A 24,702-nucleotide genomic window follows, 5' to 3' on the forward strand; every position below is an offset into this window, starting at 1 on the left:
GGGGAAGATTTTTGATCCTGGGAACTGGCTGTCTGGTGCAGCTTTTTCCCTCTTCCCTTGTCTCTGTGCAGAAAGGAAGCGCCTTTGACCCGCTTGCTTTTCTGAAGCCGAAAGGACTGTACCTGATAATACGGTGCTTTCTTAGTCTGTGAGGAAACCTGAGGTAAAAAAATTTCTTTCCCAGCTGTTGCTGTGGATACGAGGTCCCAGAGACCATCCCCAAACAATTCCTCACCCTTATAAGGCAGAATCTTCATGTGCCTTCTAAAGTCAGCATCGCCTGTCCACTGCCGGGTCCCTAATACCCTCCTGGCAGAATGGACATTGCATTAATTCTGGATGCCAGCCGACAAATATCCCTCTGTGCATCCCTCATATATAAGACGACGTCTTTAATATGCTCTATGGTTAGCAAAATAGTATCCCTGTCCTGACAGGGTAATAGACCACGCTGTAGCAGCACTATCCATGCTGAGGCAATTGCAGGTCTCAATATAGTACCCGAGTGTGTATATACAGACTTCAGGATAGCCTCCTGCTTTTTATCAGCAGGCTCCTTCAAAGTGGCCGTATCCTAAGACGGCAGTGCCACCTTTTTTGACAAACGTGTGAGCGCCTTATCCATCCTAGGGGATATCTCCCAACGTGACCTATCCTCTGACGGGAAAGGGTACGCCATCAGTAACTTTTTAGAAATTACCAGTTTCTTATCGGGGGAACCCACGCTTCTTCACACACTTCATTCACTCATCTGATGGGGGAACAAAACACTGCCTGCTTTTTCTCCCCAAACATAAAACCCCTTTTTTGTGGTACTTGGGTTAATGTCAGAAATGTGTAACACATTTTTCATTGCCGAGATCATGCAACGGATGTACCTAGTGGATTGTGTATATGTCTCAACCTCGTCGACACTGGAGTCAGACTCCGTGTCGACATCTGTATCTGCCATCTGAGGTAGCGGGCGTTTTTGAGCCCCTGATGGCCTTTGAGACGCCTGGGCAGGCGCGGGCTGAGAAGCCGGCTGTCCCACAGCTGTTACGTCATCCAGCCTTTTATGTAAGGAGTTGACACTGTCGGTTAATTCCTTCCACCTATCCATCCACTCAGGTGTCGGCCCCGCAGGGGGTGACATCACATTTATCGGCATCTGCTCCGCCTCCACATAAGCCTCCTCATCAAACATGTCGACACAGCCGTACCGACACACCGCACACACACAGGGAATGCTCTGACAGAGGACAGGACCCCACAAAGCCCTTTGGGGAGACAGAGAGAGAGTATGCCAGCACACCAGAGCGCTATATATACACAGGGATTAACACTGTAACTGAGTGATTTTCCCAATAGCTGCTTGTATACACAATATTGCGCCTAAATTTAGTGCCCCCCCTCTCTTTTTTACCCTATGTAGTCTGGAAACTGCAGGGGAGAGCCTGGGAGCGATCCTTCCAGCGGAGCTGTGAGGGAAAATGGCGCCAGTGTGCTGAGGGAGATAGCCCCGCCCCTTTTTCGGCTGACTTCTCCCGCTTTTTTGTAGGTATATCTGGCAGGGGATTTTACACATATATAGTCTCTATGACTATATTATGTGTAGTTTTGCCAGCCAAGGTACTTAATATTGCAGCCCAGGGCGCCCCCCCCCCCAGCGCCCTGCACCCATCAGTGACCGGAGTGTGAGGTGTGCATGGGAAGCAATGGCGCACAGCTGCAGTGCTGTGCGCTACCTTGATGAAGACCGAAGTCTTCTGCCGCCGATTTCCAGGACAGTCTTCTTGCTTCTGGCTCTGTAAGGGGGACGGCGCCGCGGCTCCGGGACCGGACGATCGAGGTCGGGCCCTGTGTTCGATCCCTCTGGAGCTAATGGTGTCCAGTAGCCTAAGAAGCCCAAGCTAGCTGCAAGCAGGTAGGTTCGCTTCTTCTCCCCTTAGTCCCTCGTAGCAGTGAGTCTGTTGCCAGCAGATCTCACTGAAAATAAAAAACCTAAATTAAACTTTCTTTTTCTAGGAGCTCAGGAGAGCCCCTAGTGTGCATCCAGCTCAGCCGGGCACAAGATTCTAACTGAGGTCTGGAGGAGGGTCATAGAGGGAGGAGCCAGTGCACACCAGGTAGTCCTAAAGCTTTCTTTAGTTGTGCCCAGTCTCCTGCGGAGCCGCTATTCCCCATGGTCCTTACGGAGTCCCAGCATCCACTTAGGACGTCAGAGAAACCAATGTTTCCCATGATCACAACTTAGGTGGTCATTCCGAGTTGTTCGTTAGCTGTTTTCGCACGCAGCTCAGCGATTAGGTAAAAAAGCGTCACTTATGCGTATGGTGCAATGCGCACGCGCGACGTACTTTCACAAAAGCCATTGCAGTTTCACACAAGGTCTAGCGACGCTTTTCAGTCGCACTGCTGGCCGCAGAGTGATTGACAGGAAGTGGGTGTTTCTGGGAGGTAACTGACCGTTTTCAGGGAGTATGTGTAAAAACGCAGGCGTGTCGGATAAAAACGCAGGAGTGGCTGGGGAAACGTTGGCGTGGCTGGCCAAACGCAGGGCGTGTTTGTGACGTCAAAACAGGAACTAAACAGTCTGAAGTGATTGCTAGCTAGGAATAAGTCTCGAGCTGCTCAGAAACTGCACAATCTTTTTTTTGTAGCAGCGATGCGATCCTTTCGTTCGCACTTCTGCTAAGATACACTCCTAGAGGGCGGCGGCTTAGCGTTTGCACTGCTGCTAAAAGCAGCTAGCGAGCGAATAACTCAGAATGAGGGCCTTAACCTTCAGGTAAATTGAGCTGTTTTAGACCCTGATTCTGAGTCAGACGCATAACAGCAGCAAGTGCAGACAGCTGCAAATGACAGATTTACAACCTTAGCCTAATGCCGTTATCTTTAAGGCTTCATGCATAGAGCCGCTCCAGCCACCGTTTTCTCTTTCAAGCCACCATTATTAGTTTCTGCACTTGCACCTTCCCCATGCTGAGTGCAAAAGATCCATCACAAACAGGAGTCCCTTCAAGAAACATATGCCTCAGGGTAGAACGGCTACGCACCCACAACACTCCCAGAAAATGGATCTCTTGCATGCATTCGCAAGGCAGCCGCCCATTTCACGGACATAAAAATTCCAACAGCACATGAACCCACATCACGGTTCATATGCATAATGCAGTACTGGCGCAGTTTGCTAGAAATCACTAGATGCGTCTGACTGTTAAATGATTTTTAGAATGATTTACACACTTGTATACATAGACAAATGCGTCATATGCACCATTACTTATACAAGACAGCACCAGTGAACGCACCCTCCTTGCCCCAAATTCGGATGGTCTTATCCCCTCCACAGGAAGCCAAGAGTGTTCCAGAGGGATTCCAAGCTAGGAACCAGCAATGGGAGTCAGGGTGGGCGCTAAGTCGTGTCAGCAAGGTCAGTGTGTCCTTCATACTGGATGTAATCTGTGAAGCAAGGTAGAGGGAAATGTACATTAGCCATGTCAAACACATATGTAACGTCCTCTGTCATTTCAGTTGAACTTTAATGGTCTATATTCCCTATGGCCAGACTCACAATTTCCACCTCAGAATCTTCACAGCCTAGTTTATTCTCCATTTCACCCTCTTCATACCCCAAATTTACACTCCCCAACAGTCAATCCTTAACTACTCAATTACTTCCCCCCCCCCCCCATCATCCTTTTCTTAGGTCCTTCATTTACTCTCCGTGGTACCTTTCCTCTGAGACCCCCATCTCCCATTATCTGTCACCCTCTCCTTAACCCCTCCGTTTCCTCTCCTCAGTCTCATGTACTCACCCCTGTCCACCCTCTCCTCAGCCCCATTGTACTCTCGCTGTCCCCCTCTCCTCAGCCCCCTGTGTACTCTCACTGTCCCCCTGTCCTCGGCCATCCCTAAGGGAGAGTACATGAGGAGGCTATCGACCATCGATGATTCAAAATCATCAATGGTTTATGGCCGATGTAGAATACTTTTGCCATCGATGTAGAACCAGATGATTTCCCTCCATCGATGGAAAAGTACAACCAAATACTTTTCTTTTCTTTTTGTGCGGTGCCAGGACACAGGGCAAAGCTCCGTCCCCCGACAACCGCTAAGCCCCACCCCCGGTATTTTATTGGTCCGCGGACCAGCCAGCACCTTTCAGTGGTGCAAACCATCGATGGTTCACCATCGATGGTTATCGTCGATGGCAACCATCGATGGACACCCCACCGATGGCCATCCCTTCTCTCTCTGTCACCCTTTCCTCAGCGCGCCCCCCCATGTACTCTCCCAGTTCCCCTCTCCTCAGCCCCCCATGTACTCCCCGTCACCCTCTCCTCAGCCCCCCATTTACTCTCCCTGTCACCCTCTCCTCAGCCCTCCCATGTAATCCCCCTGTCATCCTCTCCTCAGACCCCCCCCATGTAATCTCCCTGTCACCCTCTCCTCAGCTATCCCCCCCCCCCCCGTACTCTCCCTGTCACCCTCTCCTCAGCCCCCCCATGTAATCTCCCTGTCACCCTCTCCTCAGCTGTCCCCCCTCTACTCTCCCCGTCACCCTCTCCTCAGCCCCCCATGTAATCTCCCTGTCACCCTCTCCTCAGCCCCCCCCACCCATATAATCTCCGTCACCCTCTCCTCAGCTATCCCCCCCTGTACTCTCCCTGTCACCCTCTCCTCAGCTCCCCCTGTACTCTCCCTGTCACCCTCTCCTCAGCCCCCCCCCCCATGTAATCTCCGTCACCCTCTCCTCAGCTATCCCCCCCCCCGTACTCTCCCTGTCACCCTCTCCTCAGCCCCTCCATGTAATCTCCCTGTCACCCTCTCCTCAGCTGTCCCCCCCTCTACTCTCCCTGTCACCCTCTCCTCAGCCCCCATGTAATCTCCCTGTCACCCTCTCCTCAGCCCCCACCCACCCACCCATGTAATCTCCGTCACCCTCTCCTCAGCTATCCCCCCCCCTGTACTCTCCCTGTCACCCTCTCCTCAGCCCCCCCCCCCCGTACTCTCCCTGTCACCCTCTCCTCAGCCCCCCCCCCCATGTAATCTCCGTCACCCTCTCCTCAGCTATCCCCCCCCCCCCCGTACTCTCCCTGTCACCCTCTCCTCAGCCCCTCCATGTAATCTCCCTGTCACCCTCTCCTCAGCTGTCCCCCCCTCTACTCTCCCTGTCACCCTCTCCTCAGCCCCCATGTAATCTCCCTGTCACCCTCTCCTCAGCCCCCACCCACCCACCCATGTAATCTCCGTCACCCTCTCCTCAGCTATCCCCCCCCCTGTACTCTCCCTGTCACCCTCTCCTCAGCCCCCCCCCCCGTACTCTCCCTGTCACCCTCTCCTCAGCTATCCCCCCCCGTACTCTCCCTGTCACCCTCTCCTCAGCCCCCCCATGTAATCTCCATCACCCTCTCCTCAGCCACCACCCCCTGTACTCTCCCTGTTACCCTCTCCTCAGCCCCCCATGTAATCTCCCTGTCACTCTCTCCTCAGCCCCCCCCACCCATGTAATCTCCCTGTCACCCTCTCCTCAGCTATCCCCCCCCCTGTACTCTCCCTGTCACCCTCTCTTCAGCCTCCCCCCTGTACTCTCAGTCACCCTCTCCTCAGCCCCCCCCCCCCCGTGTAATCTCCCTGTCACCCTCTCCTCAGCCCCCCCTGTACTCTCCCTGTCACCCTCTCCTCAGCACCCCCCATGTAATCTCCATCACCCTCTCCTCAGCCCCCCATGTAATCTCCATCACCCTCTCCTCAGCCCCCCATGTAATCTCCCTGTCACCCTCTCCTCAGCCCCCCCCCCTGTTCCTGGACTTTCCTGGTAATGTATGACTTAACATGTGGTGAAACACCTTTCTTATCAATTAACTAGCTCACCACAGGTGATGGCAATCATACATTACCAGGAAAGTCCAGGAACAGAGCATTTTCTCCCTCATGGAGAGGGTCAGGTAGGCAAGTATGCCCTGTACTCTCTCTGTCACCCTCTCCTCAGCCCCACCATGTACTCTCCCTGTCACCCTCTCCTCAGCCCCCCCATGTAATCTCCCTGTCACCCTCTCCTCAGCACCTCCATGTACTCTCCCTGTCCACCTCTCCTCAACCTCCCCATACACTCTCCCCCTGTTTCTCACGTTACCTGCACACACTAGTTTCGCACCCGCAGTGCATGCCGGCCAGGTCCCTCCCCGCCTGCAGACGACGTCCATACAATTTATCTATGTAACCACTAGAGCCCCAGCAGCCGGTTACACCGCGATGTTCGTGAGGAAGCCATGTTGGATAAGCCAATCACTCTTCCCTGCATAGCATGTGGGCTTCGTAAAAATGTCTCTTCCTGTTACACTCAGATTACTGTACCAGCAATAATAATTATTTTCATTCTGTATTCTGCCTGTGCCCAGCTCGGCTAGAGGGGGCGATGCGAAGGCGGAAGTCAGCTGTGGGGAGGAGAAGCCCAGACACGGGAAGCTGAGGGCCGGGAGTCGCGGTCAGTAACATCGGGCTGGGGCGCTATAGATGGGGCAGTAACACACAGTGAGGGTAAAGGGGTGCTGTGGATGGTAGGGGCAACGGGAGTAGGATGGGGGGAGGGCATAGCTGGGGGAGACCTTATTATCTGTCTGAGCTGTCTTTTATAATGCACCTACAGTCCTACTCACCGCTGTGGCCTATTTTTGCACATTATCATGATTTATTTTTTTATTATTATTATTATTATTATTATTATCATCATCATTACATGGTTACTTCCTCTTCCCTACCAGGCAGAATGGTGTACAGGAGCTGCACCTCTCCTGCTATGTCTGCCTTTATTATAGTCCTACATACATCCTCATTTATCTCATTAAAATGATAGTGAGCTGAGACCTGAAAAGAGGCACCCTGGCTTCAAAATGACAATTATTCTTCAACAATTGTGGTATTATTATCATTTACAAATATGGCACCACAAGGGATCTACAGCTCCTAACAAAGTACCCAAACAAATGAACAAAACAAGAAAACAATGACTTACAGTACAAAACAATGTAGGTCAAATCGATACCTCCCAACTGTCCCGATTTTCGCGGGACAGTCACCTTTTTTGGGACTGTCCCACCCGCAGACCGTAGTGTCCCACGGGGGGGAGTTGGGAGGCTCCTGTCACCAGAGCAGAGGTGACTAGACGCAGTGCGCATGCACATTTGTTAAAATATGGACATTTGTAATGAATTTGCATAAAATGGTTATGTATTAATTATTGTCCAGTTTAGGCAGTACTAATACCTTAAGCAAAATTTTAGCCTTCTACCCCTCCTCATCTCTCACCTCCCTGACTGACTGGCAAGGTGACAATCTAGGGGCGATATTCAATTGATATATCATGCCCGATCTCCCGTCTAAAGTGACGGGAGATCGATATTCAATTGTCCCGTTATTGTGCCTATAGCAGTTGAGTTTAGCTGCATCAAGCGGCTAAACCCGACTAAAGTAATGGGCGCGATCTTGAAAAGTCCTGTTTGGGCGCCCAAATGGGTCACTTTTTGCGCATTTCAGCTCGCCACCCACAGGGGTAGCGAGCTGAGATCTCGCGCCCATGTGCAGAAACATTTGAATAATTGCAGACGGGTGCGATAGTGGGTGGCAACAATTGAATTCCGCGCCAGGAGTCAATTCAGTTAGATACGCGTTTGTGTAAGTGGAAAAATAATAGCCAGCAATTGTTACTCAGCAAGTGAAAGTCTTTACAGGACTTTGGTTTATGGAAAAATGTGTTTCATGTGATTTTCCAGTGTTTTTATACAAGTTTGTTTTAAAGTGGAAAAAATAGGATTTTAATTATCTACCGATAAATCCTTTTCTTGTAGTCCGTAGAGAATACTGAGGTTCCATTTAGTACCATGGGGTATAGATGGGTCCACTAGGAGCCATGGGAACTTTAAGAATTTGATAGTGTGGGCCCTCTATGATCGGTTGATTCTATTTCGGAGTGGGAGAAGGGACCTTATGACGTATCTAGGGGAGGAGACACGTCACCAGGGGGAGGAGCTATGGGCGAACAGGGTACCCGAAAAGTACCCTCGCGGGCTCGCTTCGCTCGCCACGCTTCGGGCTCGGTGGCTCGCTCCGCTCGCCACCTGATTACTAAAGGTAATAGTTGGGGGCGTGGATAGTAGAGGAACTATCCCGCTGGCCTAGCTCCTCCCCCTTGTGTTGTAACTCCTCCCCCAGACGGAAAAGGTCCCTTAGCCCACTTAATTCTAGCATCTACCCTCTATGATCCTCCTACCAGACTCCGTCTAGGAAACTGTGCCCGAGGAGATTGACATACTTTGAGAGAAGGATAGATAAAGATAGTGGTGAGATCCCAAACCATCACACACAAACAGAGGAAAGCTAAGCAAACCCAACTTTAAACAGGAACAGCAACAGCTGAACCAACAATACTTAACCAAGTAACAGTGCAGGAAGAACGAAGCACTGGGCGGGCGCCCAGTATCCTCTACGTATTCCGAGAAAAGGATTTACCGGTAGATAATTCAAATCCTATTTTCTCTTACGTTTTAGAGGATACTGGGGTTCCATTTAGCACCATGGGGATGTACCAAAGCTTCCGAACGGGGTGGGAGAGTGCTGAGGTTCCTGCAGAACTGATTTACCAAACTGAAGGTCCTCAGAGGCCAAAGTATCGAACTTGTAGAACTTAGCAAACATGTTCAAACCTGACCAAGTAGCTGCTCGGCAGAACTGTAAAGCCAAGACACCCCGGGCAGCTGCCCAGGAAGAACCCAAAGACCTAGTAGAGTGGGCCTGTACAGATTTTGGAACCAGCAAACTTGCCGTGGAATAAGCATGCTCGATAGTGAGCCTGATCCAGCGTGCAATTGTCTGCTTCGAAGCAGGACACCCAGCTTTATTGGGATCATATAGGACGCACAGCGAGTCGGATTTCCTGTGACGAGCTGTCCTCTTTACGTATACCTTCAAAGTCCTCACAACATCCAAAGACTTTGAAGTAGTGGAAGTGTCGGTGATAACTGGAACCACAATAGGTTGGTTGATGTAAAATGCAGACACCACTTTTGGAAGAAATTGCTGACGAGTTCTGAGTTCAGCTCTGTCCTCATGGAAAATTAAATAGGGGCTATTGTGAGACAAAGCCCCCAGCTCCGACATACGTCTTGCTGAAGCCAAGGCCAACAGTGTGACGGTCTTCTACGTAAGATATTTTACATCCACCTCCTGTAATGGTTCAAACCAGTCCCATTGGAGGAACTGCAGCACCAAATTGAGATCCCAAGGTGCCGTGGGAGGCACAAAGAGAGGTTGGATGCGCAGAACGCTTTTCAAAAATGTCTGGACCTCAGGGAGATAAGCTAATTGTTTTTGAATGAAAATGGACAAGGCCGAAATCTGGACTTCCAGACGTAGGCCCACATCCACACCTGCCTGCAGAAAAACAGGAAACGTCCCAGGTGAAATTCCACCGCTGAATAAGTTCTGCACTCACACCAAGAGATGTATTTCTTCCAAATATGGTGCTAATGTTTAGACGTTACCCCCATCCTGGCTTGGATCATAGTCGGGATAACTTTATTAGGGATCCCTCTCCTGGCTAGAATCAACCGTTCAACTTCCATGCCGTCAAACGTACCCGTGGTAAGTCCTGATAGGCGAACGGGCCCTGTTGCAGAAGATCCTCGCAAAGAGGTAGAGGCCACGGATCCTCGCGGAGCATCTCCAGAAGGTCCGCATACCACGCCCTTCTTGGCCAGTCCGGAGCAATGAGTATTGCTTGAACCTTTTCCCTTTTTATTCTTTTGAGAATTCTTGGGATCAGAGGAAGTGGAGGAAACACGTACACCATCTGATAGACCCATGGAGTCATCAGAGCGTCTACCGCCACTGCCTGTGGGCCTCTCAACCTGGAACAATACTGCTTGAGCTTCTTGTTGAGATGAGAGGCCATCATGTCGATTTGTGGATATTCCCATCGACGTGTCAAGCAGCTGAACACTTCCGGGTGAAGGCTCCACTCCCCTGGGTGCAGGTAGTATCTACTGAGGAAGTCTGCTTCCCAGTTGTCTACTCCCGGAACGAAGCCCGCTGACAACGCCACAGCATTTTTTTCTGCCCAGAGAAGAATTCTTGACACCTCTGACATTGCTGCCCTACTTTTCGTCCCGCCCTGTTGGTTTATGTACGTCACTGCCGTCACATTGTCCGACTGGACTTGAATGGCCTGATCCTAAAGAAGATAAGAGGCCTGCAGAAGGGCGTTGTATATGGCCCGGAGTTCCAGAATGTTGATTGGAAGGATGACTTCCTGACTTGACCATCTTCCTTGAAATGGCACCCCCTGGGTGACTGCTCCCCATCCTCGGAGGCTTGCGTCCATGGTTAACAGGATCCAGTCCTAAATTCCAAACCTCTGACCCTCGACGAGGTGAGAGGTCTGTAGCCACCACAGAAGGGAGAGCCTGGCTTTTGACGACAGACGAATTCTCTGGTGCATGTGAAGATGCGATCTGGACCATTTGTCCAACAGATCGAGCTGGAAGGGTCTTGCGTGAAACCTTCCATATTGAAGCGCCTCGTAAGAGGCCACAATTTTCCCCAGAAGGCGAATGCATAGATGCACCGATGTCCGGGTTGGCTTCAGGACATCCCGAACCATCGACTGGATTACCAATGCCTTTTCCAACGGAAGGAACACTTTCTGCGACTCCGTGTTCAGTATCATTCCCAGGAATGGGAGCCTCCGTGTTGGCTCTAGGTGAGATTGCAGAAGGTTTAGAATCCACCCGTGATCCCGGTGAAGTCTGGTTGAGAGGCCAATGCTGTCCAGCAACCTCTCCCTGGACTGCGCCTTATCAGAAGATCATCCAGGTACGGAATTATGTTCACTCCCTGCGTGGAGAGACCAAATGGCAGGGCCTGGAACTGGTAGTGACAGTCCTGCAGTGCAAACCGTAGATAAGCCCGTGAGGCGGCCACATCGGAATGTGAAGGTACGCATCCTTGGTATCCAGAGACACTAGGAATTCCCCTTCCTCCAGACCTGAGATCACCGCTCTCAGAGACTCCATCTTGAACTTGAACACTCTTAAGAACGGGTTCAAGGACTTGAGGTTCAGAATTGGTCGCACCGAACCGTCCGGTTTCGGTACTACAAACAAAGTTGGAATAGCACCCCTTGTTGTGTAGATGAAGTGGAACTGGAACAATGACTTGAGTCTGTACCAGTTTTTGGATGGCCTGCTGTAAAGTTATACTTGCCTCTTGTGAAACTGGTAAGCCTGATTTGAAGAATCTGTGAGGTGGGAGCTCTTGGAACTCCAGTCTGTAGCCCTGGGAAATAAGATCTATCACCCAGGGATCCCAGCACGAACTTGACCAGATGTGACTGAAGAATTTTAGTCGGGCTCCCACCTGACAGTGCTCCAGGCCTCGCGGTCCACCGTCATGCTGAAGGCTTTGAGGAAGCAGAGCCTGAGCTCTGTTCCTGAGCACCTGCAGTTGCTGGTTTGTGTGGTTTACCTCTTGTGCCTCTAGAGGCCGTAGAAGCACCTCTGGATTTTCCCTTAAACTTGGCTGTCAGAAAGGACTGTAAATTTGAAGCTGAATAAGCTTTCCTGGCTGGGGGATCTGCTGAAGGAAGATACGTAGACTTACCCGCAGTAGCTTTGGATATCCATTTGTCTAGTTTGTCTCCAAACAAGGCCTCTCGTTGAGAATGTTAGGCCTTCCACGCCTTTCCTGGAGTACACATCAGCAGTCCACTGGCGTAGCCACAAGCCCCTGCTTGCCGACACAGCCATAGCGGTGGTGTTTGCGTTAAGCAAACCAATCTCTTATGGCTTCCACCATAAAGTTCGCAGAGTCCTGTATATGCTGCAGGAGTAAAACAATATCCCCCCTAGACAAGGAATCCAACCCCTCAATTAGGTTACCTGACCATTTAGCAATGGCTTTTGTGATCCACGCACATGCAATAGTGGGTCACTGGGCCACCCCAGCAGCTGTGTACAATGATTTTAGTGTAGTCTCTATTTTACGATCAGCCATATCTTTTATTGAGGCTGCAACAGGGACAGGCAATACAAATTTTCTTGACAGCCTAGAGACTGATGCGTCCTCTATCGGTGGATTTTCCCATTTTTTCCTATCCTCCAGAGGAAAAGGAAAAGATGAGAGCAACCTTTTAGGGATTTGGAATTTCTTATCAGGATTAACCCACGGTTCTCCAAACAGGGTATTCAATTCCTTTGATGTAGGAAAAGTGACGGACTTCTTTTTTTACATTAAAATAACATTCCTCACACTCCTTTGACACCTTATCAGGAATTTGTAGAACATCTCTGATAGCCTCTATAAGAGCCTCTAATCCCTGTGACAGAGTAGCATCCCCCCCCTCCAAATCCACCTCATCCTCCTCCATGTCTGACCCGTCAGAGTCAGACTGCAGCATATGGGCCAGAGATCGTTTTTGCGGGCAAATGGGAGAGGACTGAGATGCTGTTTTGGGGACTGAGTTTCTATTCATAAACTCATCCACAGTCTGTCTTAAGTATTGCGTCTCTTTCTCATTGCGGGATAGTTTTTAGAAATATTTGAGATCATTTCCTTAATGGAATTAACCCATTCCGGTTCAGCCCGCTATTCTGGGAAGGTGCACTGCCATGAGTACCCAGTAGTGAGCCCCCTGGTGAAGAGGAACACTCCGCTGTACAAGAAACACAAATCTTTGCCTGACATAATGTAAATGTGACAGCACACACACAGGAAAAGGTTAAGCACAAGTAACCCACAAAGAGCCCTTCAGGGAGACAGTCATTTGGACCCAGCCCCCACCACGCCCTCATCGCTAATGCCAAGCTTAGCCGGGTCATAGATTATGTACCCTAACAGGGAACTTAGTACACTAATAATCGCTCCCCCCCCCCCCCCCACCTTGCTATGACCCCCTGGTACCGCTGAGGTAATCTGGAGTTACTCCAGAGGAGCTGCGCATCCCTGTCAGTCAGCTTCTGTGTCCACTGCAGAGGGAAAATGGCGCTGGTGAGCTGCTGAATCCTTGCTTCCCAAACTCTTTAGAATCACGGCGCCGTAGAGTATCAGATTTTTTTTCACAGCACCCCTAGGCCAAAAGTTTGTTATTGTGAAATAAAAAAAAACACATTAAATTACGTAAATTGTGTTTATCTGTCATCCTTAGGTTCAGTTGTGTGGTGAGGTACAGGATTCACTTCTGTTTGTCCACATATGTTATGACTGGCAGCCGCCAGCACTGGTTTTGCCTATTACATTGACCATAAATAATTTGAATTGGTCCTGGACCACCAATCCATAGCTCCCCTGCAAGTGTCCTGAGGCACCCCACTGCACTAGATTATTAAATGTATCTTACAGTAAGTAGAAGACCATTTTTCTAGGACTACTGAATTTATTATGTAGCCATTTATGACACTGTATGATTCCCCTAATGACATACACAAAAAATACATTTAAGATGCTGTTGCCGGGATTGTTTATGTCATCAATATTGTGTGACTGTAAATGAGATGTAGATGTACTGTAGACATCCATATTTTAAAAACTGCATTTTCTATACGTCAGGAAAGTTTAGGAGTTAAGTGCTCCAGTTCCATTAAGTTATTAATATAAAATAATGTGTATATAAGTTGTGGAGTATTTGTGACTAATGCCAGATGCTAAACCCCTCTCTCTGTATAATTGTTCTTTCCGGTCTGTAGAGTGAAACCTCTCCTCAGCACCTGAGATGTTTGCTCCCGGCGGGTCCGGTGGCTCTTCCATTCCTAGGAGAAGAGGCCATGGGGCCCATGCCCTTCCTAAACAGCCAGAAAGAAGCCTGGCATCTGCTCTGCCCGGTGCTTTGTCCATAACGGCTCTGTGTACCGCCCTGGCAGAGCCAGCATGGCTACATATCCATGGAGGAACGTGCAAGCGCCAGGAGTTGGGGGTGGCGGATGTGCTTGGGGCGGAGGATCCTGAGCTGCTGATCAGTGAGTGTTCTCCTGTACTGTCTCTGTTCCATGGAAGTTGTATCATTTATATATTTGTGACGTGTATAGAAATGCAGCACTAGTATAAAGTTGCTAGCCATGTTGTATGGCCAATTTTGCTCAAAGCCTAAATGTTCTTTGTTATTCTTCTATGGTGACTTCTGCTTTTACTCAATATTGGGAGACTCCTACTGTGCGGTCTGCCTTAGCAAAAACACTAATAAACAGAATTATAGGTCTGTCCAATCATTGTGGTGTCAGCATTGTCATTGTTGGACCTTTTGACGACATCCTGGTTAGCCAGTAACTAGAAGGGCAAGAAAAACATTGGATTTCTTGCACGCCCCAATTTTAACCAATTAACCTAAAATATGAATTCACTGCAACAACATTCAGACCTGCGTCCTTCTCATACAGCCCCGCCAGTAGCTGAATACAGTAGCCTTCTCAGCCACGTGACAAGTCATTCATAGATAGAACAACTGAACTTGTATGTGAGACTTGATGCTGCTACTGTAACCTCACAGGTTAATGTGGCTCTCTTGTAGAAGCAAGAGCCAATTGTGAAGCCCCTGAATGACAGATTGCTCACCACTGCTGTAGACATGCATTTTCTTGTCCAACTCTGGAGTTAATATTTTTTATCATTGATCTACTGCTAAAACCACCATGTAGCGGATGTTATGCCATATTGCTGTTTTACTGATAACCAGACCAAGGTGAAATATTAACAGTTTATGTTCCGTCCCTTGGATCGTTCTACATTATGATGCTTTGGGGGAGATTCATCAGTGCTTGGAGGGAGAGATGAAGTACCAACCAATCAGCTTCTGTCATGTTACATGAAAAATGACAGCAGCTGTTTAGTTTATACTTTCTCTCTCCCCATGCTTTGACAGATCTCCTCTCCCCCCCCCCCATCCGCCCTTATCTCCTCCCACTATTCCCAGACTTAGGGGTATATTCAATTGAAGTCAAAAACTGCCGTCTGTCGAAAAGATGGCAGTTTTTGACTTTTTTATAGGTCGGAAGGGGTCCCAACCTATTCAATATTTTCGACAAGTTGAAAAATTCGACTTGTCGAAAAGCACATGGATCGGCGGTATAGCTGCCGATCCGCATGCTTGTGTCGAAAACGTTTTGGCCCCCTTTTCGACCATCTCAGTCCGACATCAAAAGATGTAGGACTGAGATGCGGACCCAGAGGAGGAGAGGGGGGAGAGCCGCAGGGAGACGGGGGACTGCCGCGGGCAGCCAGAGGAGATCAGCGCTACAGCACAGCGCTGCAGCAGGATGTCACACAGCCGGGCCGCTCACGGCAGCGTCCTTCCGGCTCCAGCAAGCTTAGTGGAGCCGGGTGGACACTGCCGTGAGGTCGGGCGGCTGTGTGACATCCTTCTGCAACGCTACTGTAGCGCTGATCTCCTCTGGCTGCCGGCGGCTGTCCCCCCGCTGGTCTCCTCTGGGTCACTCATCTCAGTTCAACTTGAAAAACTTCTAAACTGGTCCTTTTCTCCACTGTTTTCACTGCTTCATTATAGACACCTTTAGTTCTTATTGTGTTACAGAAATTTGGAATTAACTGTTCATGATCATCTGTGTACACCAAGTGTCTCTTCATTGCCCAGCTTTCTATGGTAATGTTATACTATTATTATGTACACAAAGATCGTTTACACTGAATATCAAATTCTTTTTTCCCGTATACTTTGCAGAGTTCTGTATGAACCGTCAGACTATCCTTCTCCTTCGCGTCATTGCTGGCTTCTGCTTCCTGGGCATTGCCTGCAGTATGACTGCCTTCTTGCTTGATGTCTTTGGGCCCAAACACCCAGCGCTGAAGATTACACGGCGCTACGCCTTCGCACACATCCTGACAGGTAGGTTTACTGGATCACAACAATAAAACTTTGAAACCTGTTGCGTGAGGCAGGGCTGAAAGCTTCCAGAAGTGAAGCAAAGGAACTCTAGGGTAAACCATGGAAGTATTTGAGACTTCCATAGTCGTTACCGTGCAGTAATGACTGTAGCATTTGTATAACACCGATGCTGCTTACAAAGTGTAATAAATGAAATCAGGTTGCATATTTTATAAATTATGTTTATTATTTACCTCAGAAGGGAAATGAATGTGGGAGCTCCCTCTCATAGAAATGTACTTCTGTACAATCAGTTATGTTCTCTATAGAACCAAGTAATATATAATTAATAATAGTAATAAATCCTAACTACATATAACTAATGGGCCCTACAGACTGGGCGACCCGCCGCCGAGCTGCCCAACCACCGATACGGCAGACGGGCGACTCGGCAGCGGGGGGAGTGAAGTTTCTTCACTCCCACCGGTTCCTTAGCAATGCATGCAAATATGGACGAGATCGTCCATATTGGCCTGCATGCACAAGCGACGGGGGGGCATCGTTCATCGTTGGTGCCTCCACACTGAAAAATATGAACGGTATCTCGTTCATTAATGAACGAGATCGTTCATATCTTTTACTGGTATCGACCAGTGTGTAGGGCCCTTAAGACATTTCTCAAAAAGAATAGTGGGACTTTAAGAAACCAATCTGATTGTATCATTTTTTGAGTTTAGACATTGAATACAAACAGAAGTGCTGCTATGTGCTACTGCACCCTTTTCTCTAACGTCCTAGTGGATGCTGGGGACTCCGTAAGGACCATGGGGAATAGACGGGCTCCGCAGGAGACAGGGCACTTTAAGAAAGAATTTGGATACTGGTGTGCTCTGGCTCCTCCCTCTGTGTCCCTCCTCCAGTTTGAATCTGTGCCCGGACGAGCTGGGTGCTACTTAGTGAGCTCTCCTGAGCTTGCTATAAGAAAGTATTTTGTTAGGTTTTTTTATTTTCAGAGAGATCTGCTGGCAACAGACTCTCTGCAGCGTGGGACTGAGGGGAGAGAAGCAGCCCTACTTACTGAAGATAGGTCCTGCTTCTTAGGCTACTGGACACCATTAGTACACAGGATCTCGCCCTTTGTCATCCGATCCCGGAGCCGCGCCGCCGTCCCCCTCGCAGAGCCGGAAGACAGAAGCCGGGTGAAAGAAGCAAGAAGACTTCAAAATCGGCGGCAGAAGACTCCAGTCTTCAAACTGAGGTAGCGCACAGCACTGCAGCTGTGCGCCATTGCTCCCACATTAAACCCACATACTCCGGTCACTGTAGGGTGCAGGGCGCAGGGGGGGGGGCGCCCTGGGCAGCAATTAGGACCTCTTGGCAAAAGTTGGGCATATATACAGTTGGGCACTGTATATATGCATGAGCCCCCGCCATAATTTTACACAGAAACGCGGGACAGAAGCCCGCCGCTGAGGGGGCGGGGCTTCTTCCTCAGCACTCACCAGCGCCATTTTCTCTCCACAGCTCCGCTGAGAGGAAGCTCCCCAGGCTCTCCCCTGCAGATTCACGGTAGAAGAGGGTAAAAAGAGAGGGGGGGCACATAAATTAGGCGCAAAAACATTATATACAGCAGCTACTGGGTTAACACTAAGTTACTGTGTGATTCCTGGGACATATAGCGCTGGGGTGTGTGCTGGCATACTCTCTCTCTCTCTGTCTCTCCAAAAGGCCTTGTGGGGGAACGGTCTTCAAAAAGAGCATCCCCTGTGTGTGTGTGTGTGTGGTGTCGGTACGCTTGTGTCGACATGTTTGACGAGGAAGGCTATGTGGAAGCAGAGCGGGAGCAAATGAATGTGGGGACGGCGTCGACACCTGATTGGATGGATATGTGGAAGGTTTTAAATGATAATGTTAATTCCTTGCATAAAAGGTTGGATAAAGCTGAAACCTTAGGACAGTCGGGGTCTCAGCCCATGCCTGATCCTATGTCGCAGAGGCCGTCAGGGTCTCAGAAGCGCCCACTATCCCAAATTGTTGACACAGATATCGACACGGATTCTGACTCCAGTGTCGATGGCGATGATGCAAAGTTACAGCCTAAATTGGCTGAAGCTATCCGTTATATGATTATAGCAATGAAGGAGGTGTTGCACATCACAGAGGGAACCCCAGTCCCTGACAAGAGGGTTCATATATATGGGGAAAAAAGGCAGGTGGTGACCTTTCCCCCTTCACATGAGCTAAATGAGTTATGTGAAAAGGCTTGGGAATCTCCAGATAAAAAACTGCAGATTTCCAAACGGATGCTTATGGCGTATCCTTTCCCGCCAACGGACAGGTTACGCTGGGAATCCTCCCCTAGGGTGGACAAAGCTCTCACACGCTTATCCAAGAGGGTAGCCCTGCCGTCACAGGATACGGCCACCCTAAAAGATGCTGCGGATAGAAAGCAAGAGGGTACCCTGAAGTCCATTTATATACATTCAGGTACCTTACTAAGGCCGGCAATTGCATCGGCCTGGATGTGTAGTGCTGTAGCAGCATGGACGGATACCTTATCTGAGGAACTTGATACCTTGGACAAGGATACTATACTAATGACCCTGGGGCATATAAAAGACGCTGTTCTATATATGAGAGATGCTCAAAGAGACATTAGCCTTCTGGGCTCTAGAATAAATGCAATGTCGATTTCTGCCAGAAGGGTCCTGTGGACTCGGCAATGGACAGGCGATGCCGACTCAAAAAGGCACATGGAGGTTTTACCTTACAAGGGTGAGGAGTTGTTTGGGGAGGGTCTCTCGGACCTGGTCTCCACAGCTACTGCTGGAAAGTCAAATTTTTTGCCATATGTTCCCTCACAACCTAAGAAAGCACCGTATTACCAAATGCAGTCCTTTCGATCACAAAAAGGCAAGAAAGTCCGAGGTGTGTCCTTTCTTGCCAGAGGCAGGGGCAGAGGAAAGAAGCTGCACAACACAGCTAGTTCCCAGGAACAGAAGTCCTCCCCGGCTTCCACTAAATCCACCGCATGACGCTGGGGCTCCACAGGCGGAGCTAGGCCCGGTGGGGGCGCGTCTCCGAAATTTCAGCCACAAGTGGGTTCACTCCCAGGTGGATCCCTGGGCACTAGAGATTGTGTCTCAGGGATACAAGCTGGAATTCGAAGAGATGCCCCCTCACCGATACCTCAAATCGGCCCTGCCAGCTTCCCCCTTAGAGAGGGAAATAGTGTTAGCTGCAATTCACAAATTGTATCTTCAGCAGGTGGTGGTCAAGGTTCCCCTCCTTCAACAGGGAAAGGGTTATTATTCGACCATGTTTGTGGTACCGAAACCGAACGGTTCGGTCAGACCCATATTGAATTTAAAATCCCTGAACATATACCTGAAAAGGTTCAAGTTCAAGATGGAATCGCTCAGAGCGGTCATCGCAAGCCTGGAAGGGGGGGATTTTATGGTGTCTCTGGACATAAAGCATGCATACCTTCATGTCCCCATTTATCCACCTCATCAGGCGTACCTCAGATTTGTGGTACAGGATTGTCATTACCAATTCCAGACGTTGCCGTTTGGTCTCTCCACGGCACCGAGAATATTTACCAAGGTAATGGCGGAAATGATGGTGCTCCTGCGAAAGCAAGGGGTCACAATTATCCCATACTTGGACGATCTCTTCATAAAGGCGAGGTCCAGAGAGCAGTTGCTGATCAGCGTAGCACGTTCTCGGGAAGTGTTACAACAGCACGGCTGGATTCTAAATATTCCAAAGTCGCAGTTGATTCCTACGACTCGTCTGCCCTTCCTGGGCATGATTCTGGACACAGACCAGAAGAGGGTTTATCTCCCGATGGAGAAGGCTCAGGAGCTCATGAGACTGGTCAGAGACCTATTAAAACCAAAACAGGTGTCGGTGCATCACTGCACGCGAGTCCTGGGAAAGATGGTGGCATCATACGAGGCCATTCCCTTCGGCAGGTTCCATGCGAGGACCTTTCAATGGGATCTGTTGGACAAGTGGTCCGGATCACATCTACAGATACATCGGCTGATCACCCTATCCCCCAGGGCCAGGGTGTCTCTCCTGTGGTGGCTGCAGAGTGCTCACCTTCTCGAGGGCCGCAGATTTGGCATTCAGGACTGGGTCCTGGTGACCACGGATGCAAGCCTCCGAGGGTGGGGGGCAGTCACACAGGGAAGAAATTTCCAAGGGCTGTGGTCAAGTCAGGAGACTTGCCTTCACATCAATATCCTGGAGCTAAGGGCCATATACAACGCCCTAAGTCAAGCGGAGACCCTGCTTCACGACCAATCGGTGCTGATTCAGTCAGACAACATCACCGCAGTGGCTCATGTAAACCGCCAAGGCGGCGCAAGGAGCAGGGTGGCGATGGCGGAAGCCACCAGAATTCTTCGCTGGGCGGAGAATCACGTAAGAGCACTGTCAGCAGTGTTCTTTCCGGGAGTGGACAACTGGGAAGCAGACTTCCTCAGCAGGCACGACCTCCACCCGGGAGAGTGGGGACTTCGTCAAGAAGTCTTCACGCAGATTGCAAGTCGGTGGGAACTGCCACAGGTGGACATGATGGCATCCCGCCTCAACAAAAAGCTACAGAGGTATTGCGCCAGGTCAAGAGACCCTCAGGCGATAACTGTAGACGCACTAGTCACACCGTGGGTGTTCCAGTCGGTTTATGTATTTCCTCCTCTTCCTCTCATACCCAAGGTGCTGAGAATCATAAGAAAAAGAGGAGTGAGAACAATACTCATTGTTCCGGATTGGCCGAGAAGGACTTGGTATCCAGATCTGCAAGAAATGCTCACAGAGGACCCATGGCCTCTGCCTCTAAGACAGGACTTGTTGCAACAGGGGCCCTGTCTGTTCCAAGACTTACCGCGGCTGCGTTTGATGGCATGGCGGTTGAACGCCGGATCCTAACAGAAAAAGGCATTCCGGATGAGGTTATTCCTACGCTGATAAAGGCTAGGAAGGACGTGACGGCTAAACATTATCACCGTATATGGCAAAAATATGTTGCGTGGTGTGAGGCCAGGAATGCCCCTACGTAGGAATTCCAGCTGGGCCATTTCCTTCACTTCCTACAGTCGGGAGTGACTTTGGGCCTGAAATTGGGTTCCATTAAGGTCCAGATTTCAGCCCTATCCATTTTCTTTCAAAAAGAACTGGCTTCTCTACCTGAAGTTTAGACGTTTGTAAAGGGAGTGCTGCATATTCAGCCCCCTTTTGTGCCTCCAGTGGCACCTTGGGATCTTAACGTGGTGTTGAGTTTCCTGAAGTCACACTGGTTTGAGCCACTCAAAACCGTGGAGTTAAAATTTCTCACGTGGAAGGTGGTCATGCCATTAGCCTTGGCTTCAGCTAGGCGTGTGTCAGAATTAGCGGCTTTGTCACATAAAAGCCCCTATCTGGTTTTCCATATGGACAGGGCAGAATTGCGGACCCATCCACAATTTCTGCCAAAAGTGGTGTCATCTTTTCATATGAACCAACCTATTGTGGTGCCTGTGGCTACTCGTGACTTGGAGGATTCCGAGTTACTAGATGTGGTCAGGGCTTTGAAGGTTTATGTAGCCAGAACGGCTAGAGTCAGGAAAACTGAGTTGCTGTTTATCCTGTATGCATCCAACAAGCTGGGTGCTCCTGCTTTAAAGCAAACTATTGCTCGCTGGATCTGTAACACGATTCAGCAGGCTCATTCTGCGGCTGGATTGCCGCTTCCAAAATCAGTAAAAGCCCACTCCACAAGGAAGGTGGGCTCTTCTTGGGCGGCTGCCCGAGGGGTCTCTGCATTACAGCTTTGCCGAGCAGCTACTTGGTCAGGTTCGAACACTTTTGCAAAGTTTTACAAGTTTGATACCCTGGCTGAGGAGGACCTTCTGTTTGCTTATTCGGTGCTGCAGAGTCATCCGCACTCTCCCGCCCGTTTGGGAGCTTTGGTATAATCACCATGGTCCTTACGGAGTCCCCAGCATCCACTAGGACGTTAGAGAAAATAAGATTTTACCTACCGGTAAATCTATTTCTCGTAGTCCGTAGTGGATGCTGGGCGCCCGTCCCAAGTGCGGACTTCTTCTGCAATACTTGTATATAGTTATTGCTTAAATAAGGGTTATGTTGTGGTTGCATCAGGGTTGATCTGATGCTCCGTTGTGGTTCATACTGTTAACTGGGTAAGTTTATCACAAGTTATACGGTGTGATTGGTGTGACTGGTATGAGTCTTGCCCTGGATTCCAAAATCCTTTCCTTGTACTGTCAGCTCTTCCGGGCACAGTTTCTCTAACTGAGGTCTGGAGGAGGGACATAGAGGGAGGAGCCAGAGCACACCAGTATCCAAATTCTTTCTTAAAGTGCCCTGTCTCCTGCGGAGCCCGTCTATTTCCCATGGTCCTTACGGAGTCCCCAGCATCCACTACGGACTGCGAGAAATAGATTTACCGGTAAGTAAAATCTTATTTTCCTGATGCCAGTTTATTTATATTGTAACAATGTGTTTTAACCCCATCCTCGTCTTTCTTTGGCTTTACAGTTTTGCAGTGTGCTACAGTTATTGGTTTCTGCTACTGGGCCTCAGAGCTCATACTTGCTCTCCAGCAGCAGCACAAACAGTACCATGGCTCTCAAGTCTACGTCACCTTTGCTGTGAGTTTCTACTTAGTGGCCGGAGCAGGTGGAGCATCCATACTGGCCACCGCAGCCAACCTCCTGCGTCATTATCCCACAGAAGAGGAGGAGCAAGCTCTGGAATTGCTTTCAGAGATGGAAACTGACTCTTACCCTTCCGAGTATGACGTCATGAACCCCTTTCAGCCACCTCCTGCTTACACTCCGTAACAAGGCTCTCGGGGAGGGAGCCGACATCACTCATGAGACTATCTGCCTACACCACGTAGAGCACCTGCATCCAAGGGAGAACATTCTGGCCAATCTGGCCTAGATATGGAAACCGGCAGCCATGTTGTCCAGGCAGATGTCACACTTTTGCTTCCCTTGCTCTTTGTTTGGTATATAATGTTATATTTTTGTGAATGTTCACAACTTAGAGATGCTTCTAATCTAATACCGCTTTCACTCCTGATATACAGTTTAATCCAAGATACAAAATTGAATTGGCTGACCCTCTTCACAAAAGGCTAATATCTGCTGCCAGTGTTTGGTTCCTGAAGACAGAGGGTCTTTCTGTAATTGTACTAAGAATTGAGGCATTACATTTCCAATCATTTCATGAAACATAGTGAAAGGTTTGAGGCTTAGGGTACGGAAGAGTGTCAGCTGTAGAAGATAGGCAAATGTAGAAAGGTCTAGGTAGGATTAGTTAGGACTGATAGTCTGTTGAATGATGTGTTTGAAACTCATCTACTCTTGGTAAAAGGGTAACCAGAGACCAGACCTGTTTGTCTGAACCCAGTGGTTTGCAATATTTTAGTGTGATTGGCAAAATCTACTCTTCTTTTCTAGGGGTTTTTGGTTTATTTGGGGTTTGTTTTTGTTTTTTTAGCACCCAGACTTACAGTGTACCTGTGACCTATACAAAGTAGAGACAGCTATTTCAATCATCTGACACCACCACAACATGAGGCATAAAGTGCTTCAACCCTCAGCAGTGTCACTATTTTTTTATTGAATTTATAGGCTGCATACTTCTGGCTATTGGTTCAGTCCACAAGATGGCTGCCTCCAGTTTGAGTAGCTGGCTCACGCACTTTAATGTATGGGTGATATTTATATACCTGTGGTGTATATAGTCTTTAGTTTTTAAGTGATTCCAAAGTGGATATTTTCTTCTGGCCTCCAGGAGCACAATAGGCAGTTACCAGGCAGGCTCTTGGCAAAAGGAGGAAAAAAGAATACCAGAGCATTATTTAACAACCCTGAATCTTCGCCCCAGAAACTATATTTAATTTACGTATTTATAACGTACAAAATGGAAGATCATTCCATTGCCTCCTTAACAGCAGAATAATTTTAAACAAATATTTTGACAAGAAGGGTACATTTTAAATAAATTATTATATTTTAAATGGTTTTACTTAAATAATTGATAATGGGGATAAAGAAGGACATTAACAGAAACCGTTCCCCTGGTAAATGTAGAAACTGTTTTTGCCTATAGCAGCCAAACTTTGGCTTTCTAAACTTTATTTAAAAAAAAAAAAAAGTATAACAGAACCTGATCTACACAGTATCCTGTAGAATATTTTTCAGATATGTCCTCCAGTGTATCATAGGAACCTTTGGTAGGGTGTGGAAATGGGGAAATAGACTTTGCTAAAACAATGTTTGTCTTTGGTTTTGATTATAATTTTCTGTTGGTTTGTGCCATTGTCCCAACGGACATTGGTACTGAAAAGCCTTAACGTAACTTGTTTGATTTGATTGCAGTCCCTGATTTAAAAAAAAGCAATTAACATTGTAATAATTTTATGTTTCTGAGCATGAATATAAATAACCTCCAGTTCATTTCTGATACACAAGGTGGGAGTAGACATATTGAAAACCTGTGGTCTTCTGTATAAATTTATATTCCTCTTAATTTATTCCGTTACAGCATCACCTTTTATATTAAATGTAACTGTTTCACAATAAAACGTACAAAAATAGTTTTTCGTTTTATGTTTGTGTGATTAGATACAGTGTGTGTTGATGTTACAGGATGCTACATTCCAAAATTAGTAAAATACACAGCAACTTCATAGGGCCCCCATCCACTAGTGCGATATGACCAATTTTCATCATTCCGAGCTTTCTGTTTGATGAATCGGATGAAAAGTGTCACATCGCATGTCGTTTTCCTCCAATCCGAGGTGCGTTCCCGTGCTCCTCGGATAGGAG

At 48.6% G+C, this 24,702-nt stretch overlaps 2 protein-coding genes across 3 annotated transcripts in view; one reads left to right on the forward strand and one right to left on the reverse strand.

The window, feature by feature from the left end:
• Positions 1-6,229, reverse strand: part of CIAO1 (cytosolic iron-sulfur assembly component 1) — a 46,421-nt gene extending 40,192 nt beyond the window's left edge. Inside the window, exons 1-2 of one of the 2 annotated variants that reach the window (XM_063932026.1) lie at positions 6,122-6,229; positions 3,294-3,444 (exon numbers count right to left, since the gene is read on the reverse strand). In XM_063932026.1, coding sequence (XP_063788096.1) covers positions 3,294-3,432 — 139 coding nt within the window. In that variant the 5' untranslated portion in view covers positions 3,433-3,444; positions 6,122-6,229. Of the gene's footprint in view, positions 1-3,293; positions 3,445-3,556; positions 3,633-6,121 lie in introns of those variants that run through there. The other variant, XM_063932025.1, reaches the window with a different exon arrangement.
• A 134-nt stretch (positions 6,230-6,363) lies between these two features.
• On the forward strand, positions 6,364-24,470 carry TMEM127 (transmembrane protein 127). The gene is made up of 4 exons (XM_063932027.1): positions 6,364-6,472; positions 13,722-13,991; positions 15,707-15,871; positions 22,400-24,470. Exons 2-4 carry the CDS (start codon positions 13,748-13,750, stop codon positions 22,702-22,704), a joined length of 714 nt encoding a protein of 237 aa, XP_063788097.1. The 5' UTR covers positions 6,364-6,472; positions 13,722-13,747; the 3' UTR covers positions 22,705-24,470.
• Positions 24,471-24,702: the final 232 nt, after the last annotated feature.

This window comes from Pseudophryne corroboree, chromosome 6, assembly GCF_028390025.1.
Source record: "Pseudophryne corroboree isolate aPseCor3 chromosome 6, aPseCor3.hap2, whole genome shotgun sequence".
NCBI classification, from domain to species: Eukaryota; Metazoa; Chordata; class Amphibia; order Anura; family Myobatrachidae; genus Pseudophryne; species Pseudophryne corroboree.